Genomic DNA, 22,590 nt, shown 5'->3' on the forward strand with positions numbered 1-22,590 from the left:
CCTGAGAGTGCAGGACTGTGACTACTGCTGCCCTGACCTTGGCGAAGACCAGTTGACTGTCGCTAGCCGGAAGGTAGAGCTACGAACAGAGGGTGTTCGTCTCCTATAACGAAGCGTAGAGACGCTAGTGCTCTGGATCAATCGGCACGTGTGGATAAGCATCCTTGATGCCTAATGATGCTAGGAAATATCCTTGGGACCTTGAGGCGATGACATGGCGGAGGGATTCCATCCGGAACCGCCTGGTGTCCACGAGCTTGCTGAGCATTTTTAGATCCAGAACGGGACGGAACGGCCCGTTGTTATAGGTACCCGCAAAGAATTTGGGGTAAAAACCGTGACCTTGTTCCTGAAGAGGAACGGGGGTCATCACTCTTTCTGCCTATAGAGTGCACCCTGTTTGCAGAAGAGCAGCGGCCCGGCCGGGAGGTGGAGAAATTCTGAAGAATCGAGTTGGAGGACGAGAAGTGAGCTCTATCCTGTACCCGTGAGACAGAATGTCTCACACTCAATGGTCATTGACCTATGGCAGCTAAATATCGCCAAGGCGGGAGAGCCTGCTACCGACCGAGGCCGCAAGTCATGAGGAAGCCGCCTTGGAAGCGGGTTTTCAGACTGTCGCTTTTTTGGGCGAGACTGAGCCCGCTAAGAATCTTAGCTCCTCTGATCCTTTTGAGTCCACATTGGACGAGGAAAAATGGGACCTGCCCGAGCCTCGAAAAGGCCGAAAACCCCGACTGCCTCTTGCTCTGTTGGGGTTTGTTGTGTCCGGGCTGAGGAAAGGATGAATCCTTACCCCTGGACTGTTTGATGGTTACATCCAACGCTCACCAAACAGTCGGTCAGCAGAAAAAGGCAACTGGTTAGGCAACCTTTTTTGGAAGCAGAATCTGCCTTCCATTCACTTAACGAGCAGACCAGGCTCTGCTTAAAAACACGGAGTAGCGGAGGCTACCGCCGCACGGTTCGCAGAGTCCAGGACAACCTGAATCGCGTAAGAAACAAATGCAGACATTTGAGAGGTTAAGGATGCCACCTGCGGCACAGATGTACGTGTAACCGTGTCAATCTGTGTAAGACAAGCTGAAATAGCTTGGAGTGCCCCAAGGGAGAGAATGCCGGAGCCAACGGTGCGCCGACAGCCTCATAGATGGCTTTCGACCAGAGATCCATCTGTCTGTCAGTGGCATCTTTGAGTTTGCAGTTCCATCTCCCACTGCAACTATGGATCTAGCTACAAGCCTGGAGATTGGAGGATGCCGCTCGGGACATTGGGTCCAGTCCTTGACCAAGTCAGGGGACAGGGATAACGTGTATCCTAAGCCGTTTGGAGAAGCGCATATCTGGATAAGCGTGGTGTTCCTGGACTGCCTCTCTGAAGGCAGAGTGGTCCAGAAAAATACGTGAAGCTGACTCCTCCACTGGAGGAGCTGTGAGAAATAACCCACATTCTATAGATGGACGCTATAAGATTATTTACTATGGCGTCACAATCAGGTGTATCCAGATTGAGAGCGGTCTCAGGATCAGAATCCTGAGCCGCTACTTCCGCCTCATTACACAGCGAGTCCTTCTGTTAGGACCCTGATGAAACCGAGGCCGCTCATAGCGAGCCCACTTAGGCTGTCTGGGACTGACGTCCGTGCAGAGCCGTGACTCTGGGATGCGTGTGACATTCCCGGAGCTGTTAGTTATTTACACTGAGGGGGGCCATGGATCAATGATTCAACAGTGCCCATATTGTGAGAGACATGTCCGGACTGCTAGGCTTCTAGTATCATAGCCATAGTCTCAGAAAAACTGTCAGTAAATACTGCAGACACCGTCCTCATCCCCTGGCCATTAGTGCATACAGTGGGAGTCTATGTACCTGCCGGCCGTATAGCCGTACATGCTGTACCAGCTGTATAGAAAAACATGTGGTTCTGCACCTTTGTTTTACACAGAGAATATGCTGATAACTCCTCCGCATAATCCAGGAGGGTATATACAACGTGCGACCAAACAGTGCAATGTATATAGTACAAGCATATCTATAAGTGCACTTCTGCACTAGTGGGGTTAGCACCACAGGTGCTGCTTAACGCCTGTTACAGCGATTGTGTGACTATCAGAATGCCAGGGTCTTCCACACTTGTCTCTGTATCGTACAGAAACTGACACTAATGGCTGCCGGTGTCCTTGTAGAGAAGGAAGCCGTGGGCGTGCCTGAGAAAGTGCGGGAATCCGGTTTCACAGTGCACACAGTGAGAGGGGTGGAGTATGCAAAACATACTCCAGCTCTCAGCTCTGCTCTATGCAGCGTCACGCCCCTACCCTGACTGTCAGGGCTGTGGGCGGTAACGAAGGGAGACTAGGCCCAGAAGCCGGGGACTCGAGTTAACAGCGCGGCCGCCGTAAAAGCGCGGGCCGCGCTGAAGTCCCCGGCGCACTACAAGTGCCAGCCGCGCCGCAGTTCCAGCGGCCGGCGCGACCGATTTATAGAAGTGGCCAGCGTCCCGCCCCTCTCCTGACTGGCAGGTCTGGGGGCGGGAACGAACGGAAGCAGGCCGCAAAAGCCGGGGACTCTAGTTATCAGCGCGGCCGCCGTAAAAGCGCGGGCCGCGCTGAAGTCCCCGGCGCACCACAAGTGCCAGCCGCGCCGCTGCCAGCGGCCGGCGCGACCGATTCCTGGAAGTGGCCAGCGTCCCGCCCCTCTCCTGACTGGCAGGTCTGGGGGCGGGAACGAACGGAAGCAGGCCGCAAAAGCCGGGGACTCTAGTTATCAGCGCGGCCGCCGTAAAAGCGCAGGCCGCGCTGAAGTCCCCGGCGCACTACAAGTGCCAGCCGCGCCGCAGTCCCAGCGGCCGGCGCGACCAATTCCCATAAGTGAGCCTGCTTCAGCAAAGCTGAATGAGGCCATGGCACAGGCGCCGCAGCGCTGATGTCCCCCGGCGCACTACAACACCCAGCATGCTGCGGTGTGAGCGCCAAATGCACGGGGACACAGAGTACCTTGAGGAAGCAGGGCCATGTCCCTGATGTACTCCGCTCCATCCAGCATCTTCTCCAGGGGCTGTAGATGGAGCACGGTCTCAGTGCCTGGAGACCGGTAAATCCCACTTCACCCAGAGCCCTGTAAAAAGGGATGGGGAAGGAATCAGCATGTGGGCTCCTGCCGCCGTACCCGCAATGGGTACCTCAACCTTACAAACACCTCCGACATACAGTGGGGTGAGAAGGGAGCATGCTGGGGACACTATATGTGTCCTCTTTTCTTCCATCCGACATAGTCAGCAGCTGCTGCTGACTAAAAAGTGGAGCTATGCGTGGATGTGTTGCCTCCTTCGCACAAAGCACAAAACTGGTGAGCCAGTGATCCCACTGGGGGTGTATAGCCAGAAGGGGAGGGGCCTTACACTTTTAAGTGTAATACTTTGTGTGGCCTCCAGAGGCAATAGCTATACACCCAATTGTCTGGGTCTCCCAATGGAGCGACAAAGAAAAGTGACGTGTTATTGAAGCAGACAATAACATTTACATTGCTTAAAACAAATGGTCACCTAAAATGTACTCACAACTGGGAGGATGCTGGGCTGCTGGGAATGGAATCAGCCAGTGTGTGAGACTGAAGCTGCGCATTATGGATACTGAAGCCATCATCGCTCTCACTGATGGGAGGCTCATTATCCATCTCAGACAGGTATTCTTCCCCGGCCTCTTCTTCCTTGGGCTCTTCAGGACTCCCAACCTCACTTGTCACATCCTCTTCCTCCTCTTCTTCCTCTCCTTGAGAGTCCTGGATAAAGTACTTGATACATTTCTCTCCCATATATAAAACTATATCATAAGATATACATATTTAACAAAAAAGTGTGCATCACAATAGTTACCTTGTTCTGACTCGCAGCTAGAGGTTCCGATTTCATCGGGTCTGAAAATACGAAAAGAACAATATAGATATGTATTGTTATTCACCTACACCTCGTCAACGCAATGAAAATCAAAATCTCAAATATATATATTTCGGATCTCAATGCGTACCGTTTACTGACGGACTCTCCAGGGATGGCATCCCCTTTTCATCTTCGTTAGAAAAAGGCTCACTTTGAGAATTTTCAGACTGTGGCTCCTTGAGGCAAAAGAAAAGCATTAATTTACCAAACACATTTGCTATCTATCCAAAAATTAACACGGAATCCCATAACGGTACCTCCATTTTCATTTGGTGATCAAGCACGTCCTCCTCCTCTTTGACTGGCGGTTTAGTAGCGTCACTAAACTCTTCTCCAGGGGATTTAAGCTGAAAGGCGGAGTGTGGAGACACAGATGTCCCCTCTGACTGGGAAAGCTCCATCTCGGGTTCAGAAGGCTCTGCTTTTATATCAGTCAGCTCCATGATATTCATTATTGTATCTGTCTCTTTGGGTCCTGGAATAAGAGACTTTGGAAGGGCCTCTTGTTTCACTGTGTGTTCCTGAACAGCTTGATCCCAGGGCCCACCAAGGGCTTGGGGGTCATCATTCTCTTCACAAAATGAAAGAGCCGCCTCGACGGCGGCGACATCCAGCACTTCAGGATGGTCATCGACCTGTTCAGAGAATACATATTTAAATCTCTTAGCTTTAAAGGGTATACGTCTATTGGTTACACAGCTAGGAAGTATTCCAAAATATTCTTACGCTTTTGCCTTGAGAAAGAAAACACCAATATAAAAAGATTCCATTGTCTCTTGACAATAACATGACAGTCGCATAAAAACACATTGGCCAATGACTTAAAGGGGTTCTCCAGGCTTGGGACAGAAGTATGCAGTAACTATATGACTAATGAATATGGAGTGGTCAGGATTGCTGGTGCATCGCTACATGGTCGCTGGTGAGCTTTCAATCAGGCAGATCTCACGAGCCACCAGCCACTAGTGACTCTGCGCATAGTAATCAAGGTAAATATCGGGTAACTAAGCAAAGTGCTTTGCTTGGTTACCAGATATTTACCCTGGCTACGTGTGCAGGGAGCCAGCGCTAAGCGGTGTACACTAGTAACCAAGGTAAATATCGGGTAACCAAGCAAAGCGCTTTGCTTAGTTACCCGATATTTACCCTGGTTACAAGCGTACACAGTTTACACAGAATCGGTGCTCGACAGTCTCCCGCCATCAAACACGCCGATGTGTGCTGCACAGTGGGAGACCAACGATCAAAAAATGAACCAGAACAGTGTGTAACGATCAGTGATTTCACAGCAGGGGCCAGGTCACTTAGTGTCACACACAGCGAAATCGCTGATGAGGTCACTGGTACGTCCCAAAACCTGTGACTCGCAGCAATTTCGCTAGCGATCTCGCTATGTGAGAAGTACCCCTTAGTGTGAAAGTAGTAGAAGCCAAAAGAACTAAAGCACCACCCAGAGAGGAACACAAACTTAAATGCACGCCCTTCCAGGTAGCCAAGGGTGGGTGTTGTGTCCATCAATGAAGACAATGAGAAAGCGATTTTACAGTGAGTACCAAAATATACATTTTTTCAGTTGCTTCATTGGAGGACACATGACCAACTGGACATCCTAAAGCTGTCCCTAGGGTAAGATCCACATAGATGTGAATAGAAGACCAACTAGCGGCCTTATGGAATAGTAGTACAGACACCTGGAGATGCATAACCCAGGAGACTTTAACTCTACAGGGTGGCGAGAGCCATGCCCTGGCAGGGCCATTTTAGCTTAGTATGACCTTCAGCCTTGGCAGACCAAAACAAGACAACAATGGTAGCCTTAGAGGCAGTCTGACTGCTGCCAGAGCACGCCAGGAAGACTCCCAAGTCATCCAACTAGAGCTCCGAGAGACAGAAAGCTGAACATCTCTGCTTCTCTGCTTATGCGAGAACCTCTCAGGAAGATGAGAGGTGAAGTATCTAAAGAGAGGAAAGCAATCTCCTCAAAAGGTAAAATGAGAAGGAGAGAGACAATTCTCTTGTGGAGCTTTCGTTGATGGAAGAGATGAGATAAGTCACTAGAAAGCCAAAATGGAGACATCTCGCTGATCAGCATCAAGGGGAAGGAATCAAGGGAATCCAGGACCCGATCAAGGTCCCCCTGATCTAGGATGGCTAATACAGTGGCCGTGAGTTGACCCTGACTGGACTGGGCAGTTCTGACCTACAAGACGAATTGTCCTGGACCAAGACAGTCAAGACAGGAACCTGGCCCTTGGGAGTTAGCCCTAGTGCAATAGAGGCATTTAAAAATGAAAAGGGAGGATATTGATATACGAGTTCTGCCCTAGGCTCTCACCTATGAAAAAGGGGCTAAATCTAAATTAAATAGTTGAAAAGTCTAAAGCTCCTGTTCACTAATAATCTTAATCAGATGAAGCGAGGAATAGTCTGCGGTGGAGGAGCCAACTTGTTTTGTTAAGATTTATTATCAGGGTCAGTCATTGTGAGCAAGAAAAATGCAAACAATGTGATATCAAGCTTCTATTAGTTTTTTTTGTTTATCATTTTTAGGTGGTTGGGGAAAAAAGTGGAAATTTCTGAAAAAAAAAAAAAAATTAAAATAAATATACTGCTTTTGTCACCATTTTCAGAGACTTGTATTGTTTGCATTTTTCGACAATAGAGCTGCGTGATGGGGTGTTTCTTATGTAGTATAAACAACCACGATACCAGCTCACCGCTCACAATATTAGAGGGACTGGATCACTTGATCCTGCACGGATGATCCCAGGTGAGGATGTCCACAATTCAGGAGGTAAAATATCCAGCGGATCACAGGCGCCTGTGATCCGCTGGATATTCTACCTCTTGTTTCTTATGTAGTAAGCGCAAAATTAATTGATAAATTTAGGGGTTGAGGTTTTGGTAGTTTATTATTGCATTTTCTGTGGACTTGCAGTGAGTGAAATAATGCAAGTCTAGCATTTGATTTTTTTTTCTCATTATGGAGTTTGCCAATCAGGCTTAATTAATTCTACATTTTCAGAGACTTGACTTTTACAGATGTGTTGATAGCAGGTATTTATTTATTTCTTTTTGGGAAGATGATTCACCTTTTTTTAGGCCCCCTAATGTATTTGAACCTGCGACATCAGACAGCTTGTCCTATATACTGAAATACCAATAGTTAAAGAAGGGAATTTTGTTTACTTACCGTAAATTCCTTTTCTTCTAGCTCCAATTGGGAGACCCAGACAATTGGGTGTATAGCTATGCCTCCGGAGGCCACACAAAGTATTACACTAAAAGTGTAAAGCCCCTCCCCTTCTGCCTATACACCCCCCGTGCTCACGGGCTCCTCAGTTTTGGTGCAAAAGCAAGAAGGAGGAAAAAATTATAATTGGTTTAAAGTAACTTCAATCCGAAGGAATATCGGAGAACTGAAACCATTCAACATGAACAACATGTGTACACAAAAAACAGGGGCGGGTGCTGGGTCTCCCAATTGGAGCTAGAAGAAAAGGAATTTACGGTAAGTAAACAAAATTCCCTTCTTTGTCGCTCCATTGGGAGACCCAGACAATTGGGACGTCCAAAAGCAATCCCTGGGTGGGTAAATAATACCTCATAATAGAGCCGTAACCGGCTCCGTCCTACAGGTGGGCAACCGCCGCCTGAAGGACTCGCCTACCTAGGCTGGCATCTGCCGAAGTATAGGCATGCACCTGATAGTGTTTCGTGAAAGTGTGCAGGCTCGACCAGGTAGCCGCCTGACACCTGCTGAGCCGTAGCCTGGTGCCGCAAAGCCCAGGACGCTCCCACGGCCCTGGTAGAATGGGCCTTCAGCCCTGAGGGAACCGGAAGCCCGGAGGAACGATAAGCCTCGAGAATTGGTTCCTTGATCCACCGAGCCAGGGTTGACTTGGAAGCTTGTGTCCCTTTACGCTGGCCAGCGACAAGGACAAAGAGTGCATCCGAGCGGCGCAGAGGCGCCGTACGAGAAATGTAGAATCTGAGTGCTCTCACCAGATCTAACAAGTGCAAATCCTTTTCACATTGGTGAACTGGATGAGGACAAAAAGAGGGTAAGGAGATATCCTGATTGAGATGAAAGGGGGATACCACCTTAGGGAGAAATTCCGGAACCGGACGCAGCACCACCTTGTCCTGGTGAAACACCAGGAAGGGGGCTCTGCATGACATCGCTGCTAGCTCAGACACTCTCCGAAGCGAAGTGACTGCTACTAGGAAAACCACTTTCTGTGAAAGGCGTGAGAGAGAGATATCCTTCATTGGCTCGAACGGTGGTTTCTGAAGAACCATCAGCACCCTGTTCAGATCCCAGGGTTCTAACGGGCGCTTGTAAGGAGGTACGATGTGACAAACCCCCTGCAGGAACGTGCGAACCTGTGGAAGTCTGGCTAGGCGCTTCTGAAAAGACAGAGAGCGCAGAGACTTGTCCCTTAAGGGAGCCTAGTGACAAACCCTTTTCTAATCCGGATTGAAGGAAGGACAGAAAAGTGGGCAAGGTAAACGGCCAGGGAGAAACACCCTGAGCAGAGCACCACGACAGGAATATTTTCCACGTCCTGTGGTAGATCTTGGCGGACGTTGGTTTCCTAGCCTGTCTCATGGTGGCAATGACCTCTTGAGATAATCCTGAAGACGCTAGGATCCAGGACTCAATGGCCACACAGTCAGGTTCAGGGCCGCAGAATTCAGATGGAAAAACGGCCCTTGAGACAGCAAGTCTGGTCGGTCTGGTAGTACCCACGGTTGGCCGACCGTGAGATGCCACAGATCCGGGTACCACGACCTCCTCGGCCAGTCTGGAGCGACGAGGATGGCGCGGCGGCAGTCGGCCCTGATCTTGCGTAACACTCTGGGCAACAGTGCCAGAGGAGGAAACACATAAGAGAGTTGAAACTGCGACCAATCCTGAACTAAGGCGTCTGCCGCCAGAGCTCTGTGATCTTGAGACCGTGCCATGAACGTCGGGACCTTGTTGTTGTGCCGGGACACCATTAGGTCGACATCCGGCATGCCCCATCGGCAACAGATCTCCTGAAACACGTCCGGGTGAAGGGACCATTCCCCTGCATCCATGCCCTGGCGACTGAGAAAGTCTGCTTCCCAGTTTTCTACGCCCGGGATGTGAACTGCGGATATGGTCGAGGCTGTGGCTTCCACCCACAGCAGAATCCGCCGAACTTCCTGGAAGGCTTGCCGACTGCGTGTCCCGCCTTGGTGGTTGATGTATGCCACCGCTGTGGAGTTGTCCGACTGAATTCGGATCTGTTTGCCTTCCAGCCACGGCTGGAACGCTTTTAGGGCAAGATACACTGCCCTTATCTCCAGAACATTGATCTGAAGGGAGGACTCTGTCTGAGTCCAAGTCCCCTGAGCCCTGTGGTGGAGAAAGACCGCTCCCCACCCTGACAGGCTCGCGTCCGTCGTGACCACAGCCCAGGATGGGGGCAGGAAGGATTTCCCCTCCGACAGAGAAGTGGGAAGAAGCCACCACTGAAGGGAAGCTTTGGCTGCCCGAGAAAGGGAGACGTTCCTGTCGAGGGACGTCGACTTCCTGTCCCATTTGCGGAGAATGTCCCATTGAAGTGGGCGCAGATGAAACTGCGCAAAAGGAACTGCCTCCATTGCTGCCACCATCTTCCCTAGGAAGTGCATGAGGCGCCTCAGGGGGTGTGACTGACCATGAAGGAGAGATTGCACCCCTGTCTGTAGTGAACGCTGTTTGTTCAGCGGAAGTTTCACTATCGCTGAGAGAGTATGAAACTCCATGCCAAGATATGTCAGTGATTGGGCCGGTGTCAAATTTGACTTTGGAAAATTGATGATCCACCCGAAACTCTGGAGAGTTTCCAGAGCAATGTTCAGGCTGTGTTGGCATGCCCCTTGAGAGGGTGCCTTGACAAGTAGATCGTCTAAGTAAGGGATCACCGAGTGTCCCTGAGAGTGTAGGATTGCCACCACTGTTGCCATGACCTTGGTGAAAACCCGTGGGGCTGTTGCCAGGCCAAAAGGTAGTGCCACGAACTGAAGGTGTTCGTCCCCTATGGCGAAGCGCAGGAAGCGCTGATGCTCTGGCGCAATCGGTACGTGGAGATAAGCATCTTTGATGTCTATTGATGCCAGGAAATCTCCTTGGGACATTGAGGCGATGACGGAGCGGAGCGATTCCATCCGGAACCGCCTGGTTTTCACATGCTTGTTGAGCAGCTTTAGGTCCAGAACAGGACGGAAGGATCCGTCCTTTTTTGGCACCACGAACAAGTTGGAGTAAAAACCATGACCCCGTTGCTGAAGAGGAACCGGGATCACCACTCCTTCCTCCTTCAGGGTGCCCACCGCCTGCATAAGAGCCTCGGCTCTGTCGGGGGGTGGAGATGTTCTGAAGAAACGAGTCGGAGGACGAGAGTTGAACTCTATCCTGTAACCGTGAGATAGAATGTCTCTCACCCATCGGTCTTTTACTTGTGGCAGCCAGGCGTCGCAAAAGCGGGAGAGCCTGCCACCGACCGAGGATGCGGTTTGAGGGGGCCGAAAGTCATGAGGAGGACGCTTTGGGAGCGGTTCCTCCGGCGGTTTTCTTAGGACGTGACTTAGACCGCCATGCATCGGAGTTCCTCTGATCCTTCTGAGGCCTTTTGGACGAGGAAAATTGAGATCTGCCCGCGGTCCGAAAGGACCGAAACCTCGATTGTACCTTCCGTGGTTGAGGTCTGTTTGGTTTGGACTGGGGTAAGGATGAATCCTTTCCCTTGGATTGTTTAATGATTTCATCCAATCGCTCACCAAACAAGCGGTCGCCAGCCAATGGCAAACAGGTTAAGAACTTTTTGGAAGCAGAGTCTGCCTTCCATTCACGTAGCCACATGGCCCTGCGGAGTACCACCGAGTTGGCGGATGCCACCGCCGTACGGCTCGCAGAGTCCAGGATAGCATTAATGGCGTAGGACGCAAACGCCGACGCCTGATTGGTTAAGGACACCACTTGCGGGGCAGATGTACGTGTTACTGCATTAATCTGCGCCTGACAAGCTGAGATAGCTTGGAGTGCCCATACGGCAGCGAATGCTGGGGCAAAAGACGCGCCTATAGCTTCATAGATGGATTTCAACCATAGTTCCATCTGTCTGTCAGTGGCATCTTTGAGTGAAGCCCCATCTTCCACTGCAACTATGGATCTAGCCGCCAGTCTGGAGATTGGAGGATCCACCTTAGGACACTGAGTCCAGCCCTTGACAACCTCGGGGGGGAAGGGATAACGTGTGTCCTTAAGACGCTTGGAAAAACGCTTGTCTGGACAGTCTCGGTTTTTCTGGATTGCCTCTCTGAAGTCAGAGTGATCCAGAAACATATTTAATGTACGCTTTGGAAACCTGAAACGGAATTTCTCCTGAGAAGCAGACTCCTCAATTGTAGGAGCTGGGGGAGAAATATCCAACACCTGATTGATGGTCGCTATAAAGGTCATTCACTACTGCGTCACCTTCAGGCGTATCTAGGTTGAGAGCGGCTTCAGGATCAGAATCCTGATCTGATACCTCCGCTTCATCCTCCAGAGAGTCCCCCTGCTGGGACCCTGAACAGTGTGATGAGGTGGAGGGAATTTCCCAGCGACCCCGCTTGGTCGGCCTGGGACTGCGGTCCGTGTCAGAGACCTCACCCTGGGACCTATGGGATACCCCAGGGGCACTTTGCTGTTCCAATTGAGGGGGACCAGGGGTCAAGGATTGGATAGAGCCCGGGGCCTGAATCACCGGTCTGGACTGCAATGCTTCCAGTATTTTAGCAGACCATTTATCCATAGTCTCAGACAGTTTGTCAGCAAAGGCTGCAAACTCCGTCCCTGTCACCTGGACAGTGGTAGCAGGTGGATCCACCTGGGCCACCAGTCGCAGAGGCTCCGGCTGAGTAAGTGCCACAGGGGCCGAGCATTGCACACAATGAGGGTCAGTGGAACCTGCCGGTAGTACAGCTGTACATGAGGTACAAGTTGCAAAGTACGCCTGTGCTTTGGCACCCTTGCTTTTTGCAGATGACATGTTGTCTCCTCTGAGAACAACCAGGAGGGTATATAGCCAAAAATCAACAGAGCGACCGTACAGTGCAATGTATAGCCTATATATATATATATATATATATATACATATACACACTTCGGTACTCAGTGGGGCCAGCACCATAGGTGCTGCTTACCGACCGCTCAAAGCAGTTGTGTGGTCACCGGATTCCCTGCCTGGGTCTCCCTGTGTTGTCTCTCCTCTCCAGCATCTGAATCGCTGACAGGAATGGCTGCCGGCGTTCTGTGGGGAGGAGGAGATCGTGGGCGTGCCCAAGAAAAGTGCGGGAATCCAGTGCCCCACTGTACTGAGTGAGGACGGAGGAGGATACTAATGTATGCTCCAGCCCTCCGCTGACGATCCGTGCAGCGTCCCGCCCCTTCCCTGACTGGCAGGCCTGTGGGCGGGAATAAACGACACTAGTCCCCCGGCGCACAAACACACCCAGCAGTGCTGGAAGGTGTCTGACACAAGCGCTCCATGTCCGGCGCACTAACACACCCAGCCGTGCTGGAAAGTGTCTGGCACAAGCACTCCATGTCCGGCGCACTAACACACCCAGCAGTGCTGGAAAGTGTCTGGCCCAGGCGCTGCATGTCCGGCGCACTAACACACCCAGCCGTGCTGGAAAGTGTCTGGCACAAGCGCTCCATGTCCGGCGCACTAACACACCCAGCAGTGCTGTTATGTGTCTGGCACCAGCGCTCCATGCGCGGTCCCCACGGGGACACAGAGTACCTAATAGTAGCAGGGCCTTGTCCCTGACGATACTCAGCTCCTATTCTGCAGATTCCCAAGGGCTGCGGAGGGAGCACGGCCCCAGTGCCTAGAGACCGCTCCTGGATCCCACTTCACCCAGAGCCCTAAGGGATGGGGAAGGAAAACAGCATGTGGCTCCTGCCTGTGTACCCGCAATGGGTACCTCAACCTTAACAACACCGCCGACAAAAGTGGGGTGAGAAGGGAGCATGCTGGGGGCCCTGTTATGGGCCCTCTTTTCTTCCATCCGACCTGGTCAGCAGCTGCTGCCGACCAAGCTGTGGAGCTATGCGTGGATGTCTGCCTCCTTCGCACAAAGCATAAAAACTGAGGAGCCCGTGAGCACGGGGGGTGTATAGGCAGAAGGGGAGGGGCTTTACACTTTTAGTGTAATACTTTGTGTGGCCTCCGGAGGCATAGCTATACACCCAATTGTCTGGGTCTCCCAATGGAGCGACAAAGAAATCACAGTTTCCTATGAGCGCCAAGCACAGTCACTATCTGCTGGTACAGAAGAAACTTTCCTGTGTTTGCAAAGACAGATGTAGCAGTACAACCAACGTCAGGAAAGGGGTAAACGATCAGATTATCAAATCATGTTGATAGAAAACCTAGTTTTGTCGGATGTAGATATAGCAGAGCTAAGACTTCTGTGCTGTGTATAACATCGCACACATCCCTGTCTGACAGCCTCATGTGTTACACTGTGAAATTTTAACAAAGAAGGGAATTTTGTTTACTTATCGTAAATTCCTTTTCTTCCAGCTCCTATTGGGAGACCCAGATAATTGGGTGTATAGCTTCTGCCTCCGGAGGCCACACAAAGTATTACACTCAAAAGTGTAACCCCTCCCCTCTGCCTATACACCCTCCCGTGCATCACGGGCTCCTCAGTTTTGGTGCAAAAGCAGGAAGGAGGAAACTTATAAATTGGTTTAAGGTAAATTCAATCCGAAGGATGTTCGGAGAACTGAAAACCATGAAACAATTGAACATGAACAACAAGTGTACACAAAAGAACAACTAGCCCGAAGGGAACAGGGGCGGGTGCTGGGTCTCCCAATAGGAGCTAGAAGAAGAAGGGAATTTTGTTACTTACCGTAAATTCCTTTTCTTCTAGCTCCTATTGGGAGACCCAGACGATTGGGTGTATAGCACTGCCTCCGGAGGCCACACAAAGCAATTACACTAAAAAGTGTAAGGCCCCTCCCCTTCTGGCTATACACCCCCAGTGGGATCACTGGCTCACCAGTTTTAGTGCAAAAGCAAGAAGGAGGAAAGCCAATAACTGGTTTAAACAAATTCACTCCGAAGTAACGTCGGAGAACTGAAAACCATTCAACATGAACAACATGTGTACCCGAAAAACAACCAAAAATCCCGAAGGACAACAGGGCGGGTGCTGGGTCTCCCAATAGGAGCTAGAAGAAAAGGAATTTACGGTAAGTAACAAAATTCCCTTCTTCTTCGGCGCTCCATTGGGAGACCCAGACGATTGGGACGTCCAAAAGCTGTCCCTGGGTGGGTAAAGAAATACCTCATGTTAGAGCTGCAAAGACAGCCCTCCCCTACGGGGAGGCAACTGCCGCCTGCAGGACTCTTCTACCTAGGCTGGCGTCCGCCGAAGCATAGGTATGCACCTGATAATGTTTGGTGAAAGTGTGCAGACTCGACCAGGTAGCTGCCTGGCACACCTGTTGAGCCGTAGCCTGGTGTCGTAATGCCCAGGACGCACCCACGGCTCTGGTAGAATGGGCCTTCAGCCCTGATGGAACCGGAAGCCCAGCAGAACGGTAGGCTTCAAGAATTGGTTCTTTGATCCATCGAGCCAGGGTGGCTTTGGAAGCCTGCGACCCTTTGCGCTTACCAGCGACAAGGACAAAGAGTGCATCCGAGCGGCGCAGGGGCGCCGTACGGGAAATGTAGATTCTGAGTGCTCTCACCAGATCCAACAAATGTAAATCCTTTTCATACCGATGAACTGCATGCGGATAAAAGGAAGGCAAGGAGATATCCTGATTAAGATGAAAAGAGGATACCACCTTAGGGAGAAACTCCTGAATGGGGCGCAGCACTACCTTGTCCTGGTGGAACACCAGGAAAGGAGCCTTGGATGACAGCGCCGCTAGTTCGGACACTCTCCGAATGGACGTGACCGCTACCAGAAAGGCCACTTTCTGTGAGAGTCGAGAAAGTGACACATCCCTCAGAGGCTCGAAGGGCGGCTTCTGGAGAGCAACCAGGACCTTGTTTAGATCCCACGGATCTAACGGCCGCCTGTACGGAGGTACGATATGACAAACCCCCTGCAGGAACGTGCGCACCTGAGAAAGTCGTGCTAGACGCTTCTGAAAGAACACGGATAGTGCCGAGACTTGCCCTTTAAGGGAGCCGAGCGACAAGCCCTTTTCCAACCCAGATTGCAGGAAGGAAAGAAAGACAGGTAACGCGAATGGCCAGGGAGATACTCCTTGTGCAGAGCACCAGGATAAGAAAATCTTCCACGTTCTGTGGTAGATCTTAGCAGAAGTGGACTTCCTAGCCTGTCTCATGGTGGCCACGACCCCTTGGGATAATCCTGAAGACGCTAGGATCCAGGACGCAATGGCCACACAGTCAGGTTCAGGGCCGCAGAATTCCGATGGAAAAACGGCCCTTGGGACAGTAAGTCTGGACGGTCTGGTAGTGCCCACGGTTGGCCGACCGTGAGATGCCACAGATCCGGGTACCACGACCTCCTCGGCCAGTCTGGGGCGACGAGTATGACGCGGCCGCAATCGGATCTGATCTTGCGTAACACTCTGGGCAAGAGTGCCAGAGGTGGAAACACATAAGGGAGCCGGAACTGCGACCAATCTTGCACTAAGGCGTCTGCCGCCAGAGCTCTTTGATCGCGAGACCGCGCTATGAAGGTCGGGACCTTGTTGTTGTGCCGAGACGCCATTAGGTCGACGTCCGGCACCCCCCAGCGGCGGCAGATTTCCTGAAACACGTCCGGGTGAAGGGACCATTCCCCTGCGTCCATGCCCTGGCGACTGAGGAAGTCTGCTTCCCAGTTTTCTACGCCCGGGATGTGAACTGCTGATATGGTGGATGCTCTTTCCTCTACCCACATCAGAATCCGCCTGACTTCCCGGAAGGCTTGCCGACTGCGTGTCCCTCCTTGGTGGTTGATGTATGCCACCGCTGTGGAGTTGTCCGACTGAATTCGGATCTGCTTTCCTGCCAGCCACTGCTGGAAGGCTAATAGGGCAAGATACACTGCCCTGATCTCCAGAACATTGATCTGAAGGGTGGACTCCTGCTGAGTCCACGTCCCTTGAGCCCTGTGGTGGAGAAAAACTGCTCCCCACCCTGACAGACTCGCGTCTGTCGTGACCACTGCCCAGGACGGGGGCAGGAATGATCTTCCCTGTGATAATGAGGTGGGAAGAAGCCACCATTGCAGAGAGTCCTTGGTCATCTGAGAAAGGGAGACTGTCCTGTCTAGGGAAGTTGTCTTCCCGTCCCATTGGCGGAGAATGTCCCATTGAAGTGGGCGCAGATGAAACTGCGCGAACGGGACTGCCTCCATTGCTGCCACCATCTTCCCTAGGAAGTGCATGAGGCGCCTTAAGAGGTGCGACTGACCCTGAAGGAGAGACTGCACCCCTGTCTGTAGTGACCGCTGCTTGTCCAGCGGAAGCTTCACTATCGCTGAGAGAGTATGAAACTCCATGCCAAGATACGTTAGTGATTGAGTCGGTGCCAGGTTTGACTTTGAAAAGTTGATGATCCACCCGAAAGTCTGGAGAGTCTCCAGCGCAACATTCAGGCTGTGTTGGCATGCCTCTTGAGAGGGTGCTTTGACAAGTAGATCGTCTAAGTAAGGAATCACCGAATGTCCCTGAGAATGCAAGACTGCTACCACTGCCGCCATGACCTTGGTGAAAACCCGTGGGGCTGTCGCCAGACCAAATGGCAGAGCTACGAACTGGAGATGGTCGTCTCCTATCACGAAACGTAAAAAACGTTGGTGCTCTGTAGCAATCGGCACGTGGAGATAAGCATCTTTGATGTCTATTGATGCAAGGAAATCTCCTTGAGACATTGAGGCAATGACGGAGCGGAGGGATTCCATCCGGAACCGCCTGGCGTTCACATGCTTGTTGAGCAGCTTTAGGTCCAGAACAGGACGGAACGAGCCGTCCTTTTTTGGAACCACGAAGAGATTGGAGTAAAAACCTTTTCCTTGTTCCTGCAGAGGAACAGGGATCACCACTCCTTCTGCTCTTAGTGAGCACACCGCCTGCAGAAGGGCATTTGCTCGGTCGGGATGTGGGGAGGTTCTGAAGAACCGAGGCGGAGGATGAGAACTGAATTCTATCCTGTATCCGTGAGACAAAATGTCTGCTACCCACCGGTCTTTGACCTGTGGCAGCCAAATGTCGCAAAAGCGGGAGAGCCTGCCACCGACCGAGGATGCGGAGGGATGAGGCCGAAAGTCATGAGGCAGCCGCCTTGGAAGCGGTTCCTCCGGTTGCTTTCTTGGGGCGTGAATGAGCCCGCCAGGAATCTGAGCTCCTTTGCTCTTTCTGAGTCCCTTTGGACGAGGAGAATTGGGTCTTGCTGAAGCCTCGAAAGGACCGAAACCTCGACTGCCACTTCCTCTGTTGAGGTTTGCTCGATCTGGGCTGGGGTAAGGAGGAGTCCTTACCTTTGGACTGTTTAATGATCTCAGCCAATTGCTCCCCAAACAGTCTGTCTCCAGACAGTGGCAAGCTGGTTAAACATTTCTTGGAAGCAGAATCTGCTTTCCATTCCTTTAACCACAAGGCTCTGCGCAAAACCACAGAGTTGGCAGACGCCATTGAGGTACGGCTCGTAGAGTCCAGGACAGCGTTGATAGCGTAAGTCGCAAACGCAGACATTTGCGAGGTTAGGGACGCTACTCGCGGCACTGCTGGACGTATGATAGAGTCCACCTGTGCCAGGCCAGCTGAAATAGCTTGGAGTGCCCACACGGCCGCGAATGCTGGAGCAAACGACGCGCCGATAGCTTCATAGACAGACTTTAACCAAAAGGTCCATCTGTCTGTCATTGGCATCTTTAAGTGAAGCCCCATCTTCCACTGCAACTATGGATCTAGCCGCAAGCCTGGAGATTGGGGGGTCCACCTTTGGACACTGGGTCCAGCGTTTGACCACGTCAGGAGGAAAGGGATAACGTGTATCCTTAAGACGTTTGGAGAAACGCTTATCTGGATAAGCATGATGTTTCTGGACTGATTCTCTGAAGTCAGAGTGGTCCAGAAAAGTACTCAATTTACGCTTAGGATACCGGAAATGGAACTTCTCCTGCTGTGCAGCTGCCTCCTGCTGAAGGGGCTGGGGGAGAAATATCCAACAGTCTATTGATGGCCGCTATAAGGTCATTTACCATAGCGTCACCATCAGGGGTATCTAGAGCCTCGTCTCGCTGAGACCCTGACCAGTGTGAGCAAGGTTTCCAGGATTTTTGTCATAGTCACAGACATCTTATCAGCAAAAACTGCAAATTCTGTCCCCGTCACCGGGGCAGGGTTCACAGGCGTCTCTGCCTGGGCCACTACTACCATAGACTCTGGCTGCCGAAGTGGCACAGGGATTGAACATTGCACACAATGGGGGTCATTGGAACCTGCCGGTAGATTAGCCCCACATGCGGCACAAGCAGTGCATACCGCCTGTGCCTTGGCACCCTTGCGTTTTGCGGATGACATGTTGTTGTCTCCTCAGAGCAATGTAGGGTATAAGCCAAGAAGCGAATGTACAGTGCAATATAAATATATATGGTACAGGGAAAAAATGCACCAAAAAACACTGTGGCACTAGTGGGGCCAGCACTTATGTGCAGCTTACCGCCCGCATAAACGCGGGTGTGTGGTCGCCAGAGTCTCTTGTCTGAGTCCCCCAGAGCCTGTGTCCGTTCTCCAGCCAGACTGCATGCAGGAATGGCTGCCGGCGTCCTGTGGAGAGGGGCGGGCCCTGGGCGTGTTGAGACCAAGAGCGGGAAACTTGCGTCCCCACTGTGCCCAGTGAGAGGGCTGGAGTATGTAAATAAGACTCCAGCCCTCGGCGCTGGCTATAGAACAGCGTCTCTCCCTTTCCCTGATTGACAGGGTGGGGGCGGGAACGAAGCAGAGCTAGGCCGCAAAAGCCGGGGACTAGATTTATGAGCGCTGCCGCCGTAAAAGCGCGGGCAGCGCGAGTCCCCGGCGCACTACAAGTCCCAGCGGCGCCGCCGCTCCCGGAGCGGCCGGCGCGGTAGTTCCCAAGACATAAAATCACTCAGCTAAGCTGTAGTGACTCTAACCCGAGCGCGCAGCGCTAGTGCCCCCGGCGCACTAGCACACCCAGCAAGCCTGGAGTGTGCGTGGCCTGTCTGTGCGGGGACACAGAGTACCTGAACGTTGCAGGGCCTTGTCCCTGACTGTACTCAGCTCCTCCAGCAGGGTCTCTGGGTCTGTGGATGGAGCTCGGCCTCAGGGTTTGGGGGCCGGTAAGATCCCACTTCCACAGAGCCCCTCAGGGGGATGGGGAAGGAAAGCAGCATGTGGGCTCCAGCCTCCGTACCCGCAATGGGTACCTCAACCTTACAAACCGCAAGTGGGGTGAGAAGGGAGCATGCTGGGGGCCCCATATGGGCCCTCTTTTCTTCCATCCGATAGAGTCAGCAGCTACTGCTGACTAAACAGTGGAGCTATGCGTGGATGTCTGACCTCCTTCGCACAAAGCAGAAAACTGGTGAGCCAGTGATCCCACTGGGGGTGTATAGCCAGAAGGGGAGGGGCCTTACACTTTTTAGTGTAATTGCTTTGTGTGGCCTCCGGAGGCAGTGCTATACACCCAATCGTCTGGGTCTCCCAATGGAGCGCCGAAGAAAAGGAATTTACGGTAAGTAAACAAAATTCCCTTCTTTGTCGCTCCATTGGGAGACCCAGACAATTGGGACGTCCAAAAGCAGTCCCTGGGTGGGTAAAAGAATACCTCGATAACAAGAGCCGACACGACTCCCTCTTACAGGTGGGCCACCGCCGCCTGAAGGACTTGCCTACCTAGACTGGCATCTGCCGAAGCATAGGCATGCACTTGATAGTGCTTTGTGAAAGTGTGCATACTAGACCACGTAGCTGCCTGACACACTTGTAGAGCCGTTGCCTGGTGCCGCAATGCCCAGGACGCCCCCACGGCTCTGGTAGAATGGGCTTTCAGCCCCGAAGGAATCGGAAGCCCCGAAGAACGGTAAGCTTCAAGAATCGGTTCCTTGATCCACCGAGCCAAGGTTGACCTGGAAGCTTGCGAAACCTTACGCTGACCGGCCACAAGGACAAAGAGCGCATCTGAACGGCGCAGGGGCGCTGTGCGAGACACGTAGAATCGGAGTGCTCTCACTAGATCTAATGAGTGCAAATCCTTTTCAAAGCGGTGAATTGGATTAGGGCAAAATGAAGGTAAGGTGATATCCTGATTGAGATGAAAAGGCGATACCACCTTAGGGAGAAATTCCGGAACAGGACGGAGAACCACCTTATCCTGGTGAAAAACCAGGAAGGGGGCTTTGCATGACAGTGCTGCAAGCTCCGACACTCTACGGCGTGAAGTAACTGCTACTAGAAATGCCACTTTCTGCGAAAGACGTGATAAGGAGACATCCCGCAGCGGCTCAAAAGGCGGTTTCTGAAGAGCCGTTAGCACCCTGTTAAGGTCCCAGGGTTCAAGCGGGCGCTTGTAAGGTGGGACTATGTGGCAAACTCCCTGCAGGAACGTGCGGACCTGTGGAAGCTTGGCCAGGCGCTTTTGAAAGAATATTGAGAGTGCCGATACTTGCCCTTTGAGAGAACTAAGTGACAACCCCTTATCCATTCCGGATTGAAGGAAGGAAAGAAAAGTGGGTAAGGCAAAAGGCCAGGGAGTAAAACCTTTATCAGAACACCAGGACAAGAAAATCCGCCAAGACCTGTAATAGATCTTGGCGGACGTCGGTTTCCTGGCCTGTCTCATAGTGGCAATGACATCCTGAGACAACCCTGAAGACGCTAGGAGCCAGGACTCAATGGCCACACAGTCAGGTTGAGGGCCGCAGAATTCAGATGGAAAAACGGCCCTTGCGACAGCAAGTCTGGGCGGTCTGGCAGCGCCCACGGCTGACCCACCGTGAGATGCCACAGATCCGGGTACCATGACCGCCTCGGCCAGTCTGGAGCGACGAGAATGGCGCGACGGCAGTCGGACCTGATCTTGCGTAGTACTCTGGGCAGCATTGCCAGAGGAGGAAATACATAAGGCAGTCGAAACTGCGACCAATCCTGAACTAATGCGTCCGCCGCCAGAGCTCTGTGATCTTGAGATCGTGCCATGAAGGCCGGGACCTTGTCCGGGAACCAGGCGCTCCATACACATTCCCCATGGGGACACAGAGTACCTCGTGGATGCAGGGCCCTGTCCCTGAGGATAGATAAGCTCCTGTCCAGCAGATTCCCTCAGGGGCTGCGGAGGGAGCACGGTCCCAGAACCTGGATGACCGCTTCGGATCCCACTTCTACCAGAGCCCTAAGGGATGGAGAAGGAGACACGGCATGAGGCTCCGGCCGTCGTACCCGCAATGGGTACCTCAACCTTAACAGCACCGCCGACTTAGTGGGGTGAGAAGGGAGCATGCCGGGAGCCCCGTGGGGGCCCTCTTTTCTTCCAACCGATACAATCAGCAGCTGCTGCTGACTAAAATGGAGGAGATGTGTGAGTGGATGTGTGCCTCCTTCCACACAAAGCATAAAACTGAGGAGCCCGTGATGCACGGGAGGGTGTATAGGCAGAGGGGAGGGGTTACACTTTTGAGTGTAATACTTTGTGTGGCCTCCGGAGGCAGAAGCTATACACCCAATTGTCTGGGTCTCCCAATGGAGCGACAAAGAAAATAGGGTTAACAGGAATATTCAAAAAATCCCTTAAAATCTAAATTTTATTTTACTCAATTAAAACCACCCAAGTGGACAAAACACCATAGCAAACAAAAATTCATTTAAAGGGTAATAATACACAGGCTAAGGATATAGTTTGTAGACAGTAGATGGTAGTAGAAGCAAAAAAATATGCAAACAGACACTTGATTGGTAGACTCATTAATACCCTAGGGCTCACTCCTACCTTACAACGGAGGGTATGACACCCTAACTTAGCTTGGCGCCCTCGTTCCACGTCGACTCCCCCTACTTTGCCTGGTGTAGCCCTATATAATGTACTAGCTGTAGTACCCGGGCGTTGCCCGGGATAATAACTAACTATCTCTCTTCGAGTTTGTCGGTCTCAGTTTCCCTGCCTGCCTCTGCATCAGTTTCCCTGCCTGCCTCTGCATCAGTTTCCCTGCCTGCCTCTGCATCAGTTTCCCTGCCTGCCTCTGCATCAGTTTCCCTGCCTGCCTCTGCATCAGTTTCCCTGCCTGCCTCTGCATCAGTTTCCCTGCCTGCCTCTGCATCAGTTTCCCTGCCTGCCTCTGCATCAGTTTCCCTGCCTGCCTCTGCATCAGTTTCCCTGCCTGCCTCTGCATCAGTTTCTGTTTGGCTGTCTCTGCATCAGTTTCTGTTTGGCTGTCTCTTTCTGTTTGGCTGTCTCTTTCTGTTTGGCTGTCTCTTTCTGTTTGGCTGTCTCTTTCTGTTTGGCTGTCTCTTTCTGTTTGGCTGTCTCTTTCTGTTTGGCTGTCTCTTTCTGTTTGGCTGTCTCTTTCTGTTTGGCTGTCTCTTTCTGTTTGGCTGTCTCTTTCTGTTTGGCTGTCTCTTTCTGTTTGGCTGTCTCTTTCTGTTTGGCTGTCTCCTTCC

At 52.0% G+C, this 22,590-nt stretch overlaps 1 protein-coding gene across 8 annotated transcripts in view; it reads right to left on the reverse strand.

The window, feature by feature from the left end:
• Positions 1-22,590, reverse strand: part of BRD8 (bromodomain containing 8) — a 90,008-nt gene that overhangs the window by 17,733 nt on the left and 49,685 nt on the right. For 6 of the 8 annotated variants that reach the window (XM_075344665.1, XM_075344664.1, XM_075344666.1 and 3 more), the window contains 4 exons: positions 4,193-4,570; positions 4,024-4,111; positions 3,873-3,913; positions 3,558-3,790 (listed from right to left, as the gene is read on the reverse strand). In XM_075344665.1, the coding sequence (XP_075200780.1) occupies positions 3,558-3,790; positions 3,873-3,913; positions 4,024-4,111; positions 4,193-4,570 (740 nt within the window). The remainder of the gene's footprint in view (positions 1-3,557; positions 3,791-3,872; positions 3,914-4,023; positions 4,112-4,192; positions 4,571-22,590) is intronic. The other 2 variants (XM_075344663.1, XM_075344660.1) reach the window with 1 other exon arrangement.

This window comes from Anomaloglossus baeobatrachus, chromosome 4, assembly GCF_048569485.1.
Source record: "Anomaloglossus baeobatrachus isolate aAnoBae1 chromosome 4, aAnoBae1.hap1, whole genome shotgun sequence".
Taxonomy (NCBI): domain Eukaryota; kingdom Metazoa; phylum Chordata; class Amphibia; order Anura; family Aromobatidae; genus Anomaloglossus; species Anomaloglossus baeobatrachus.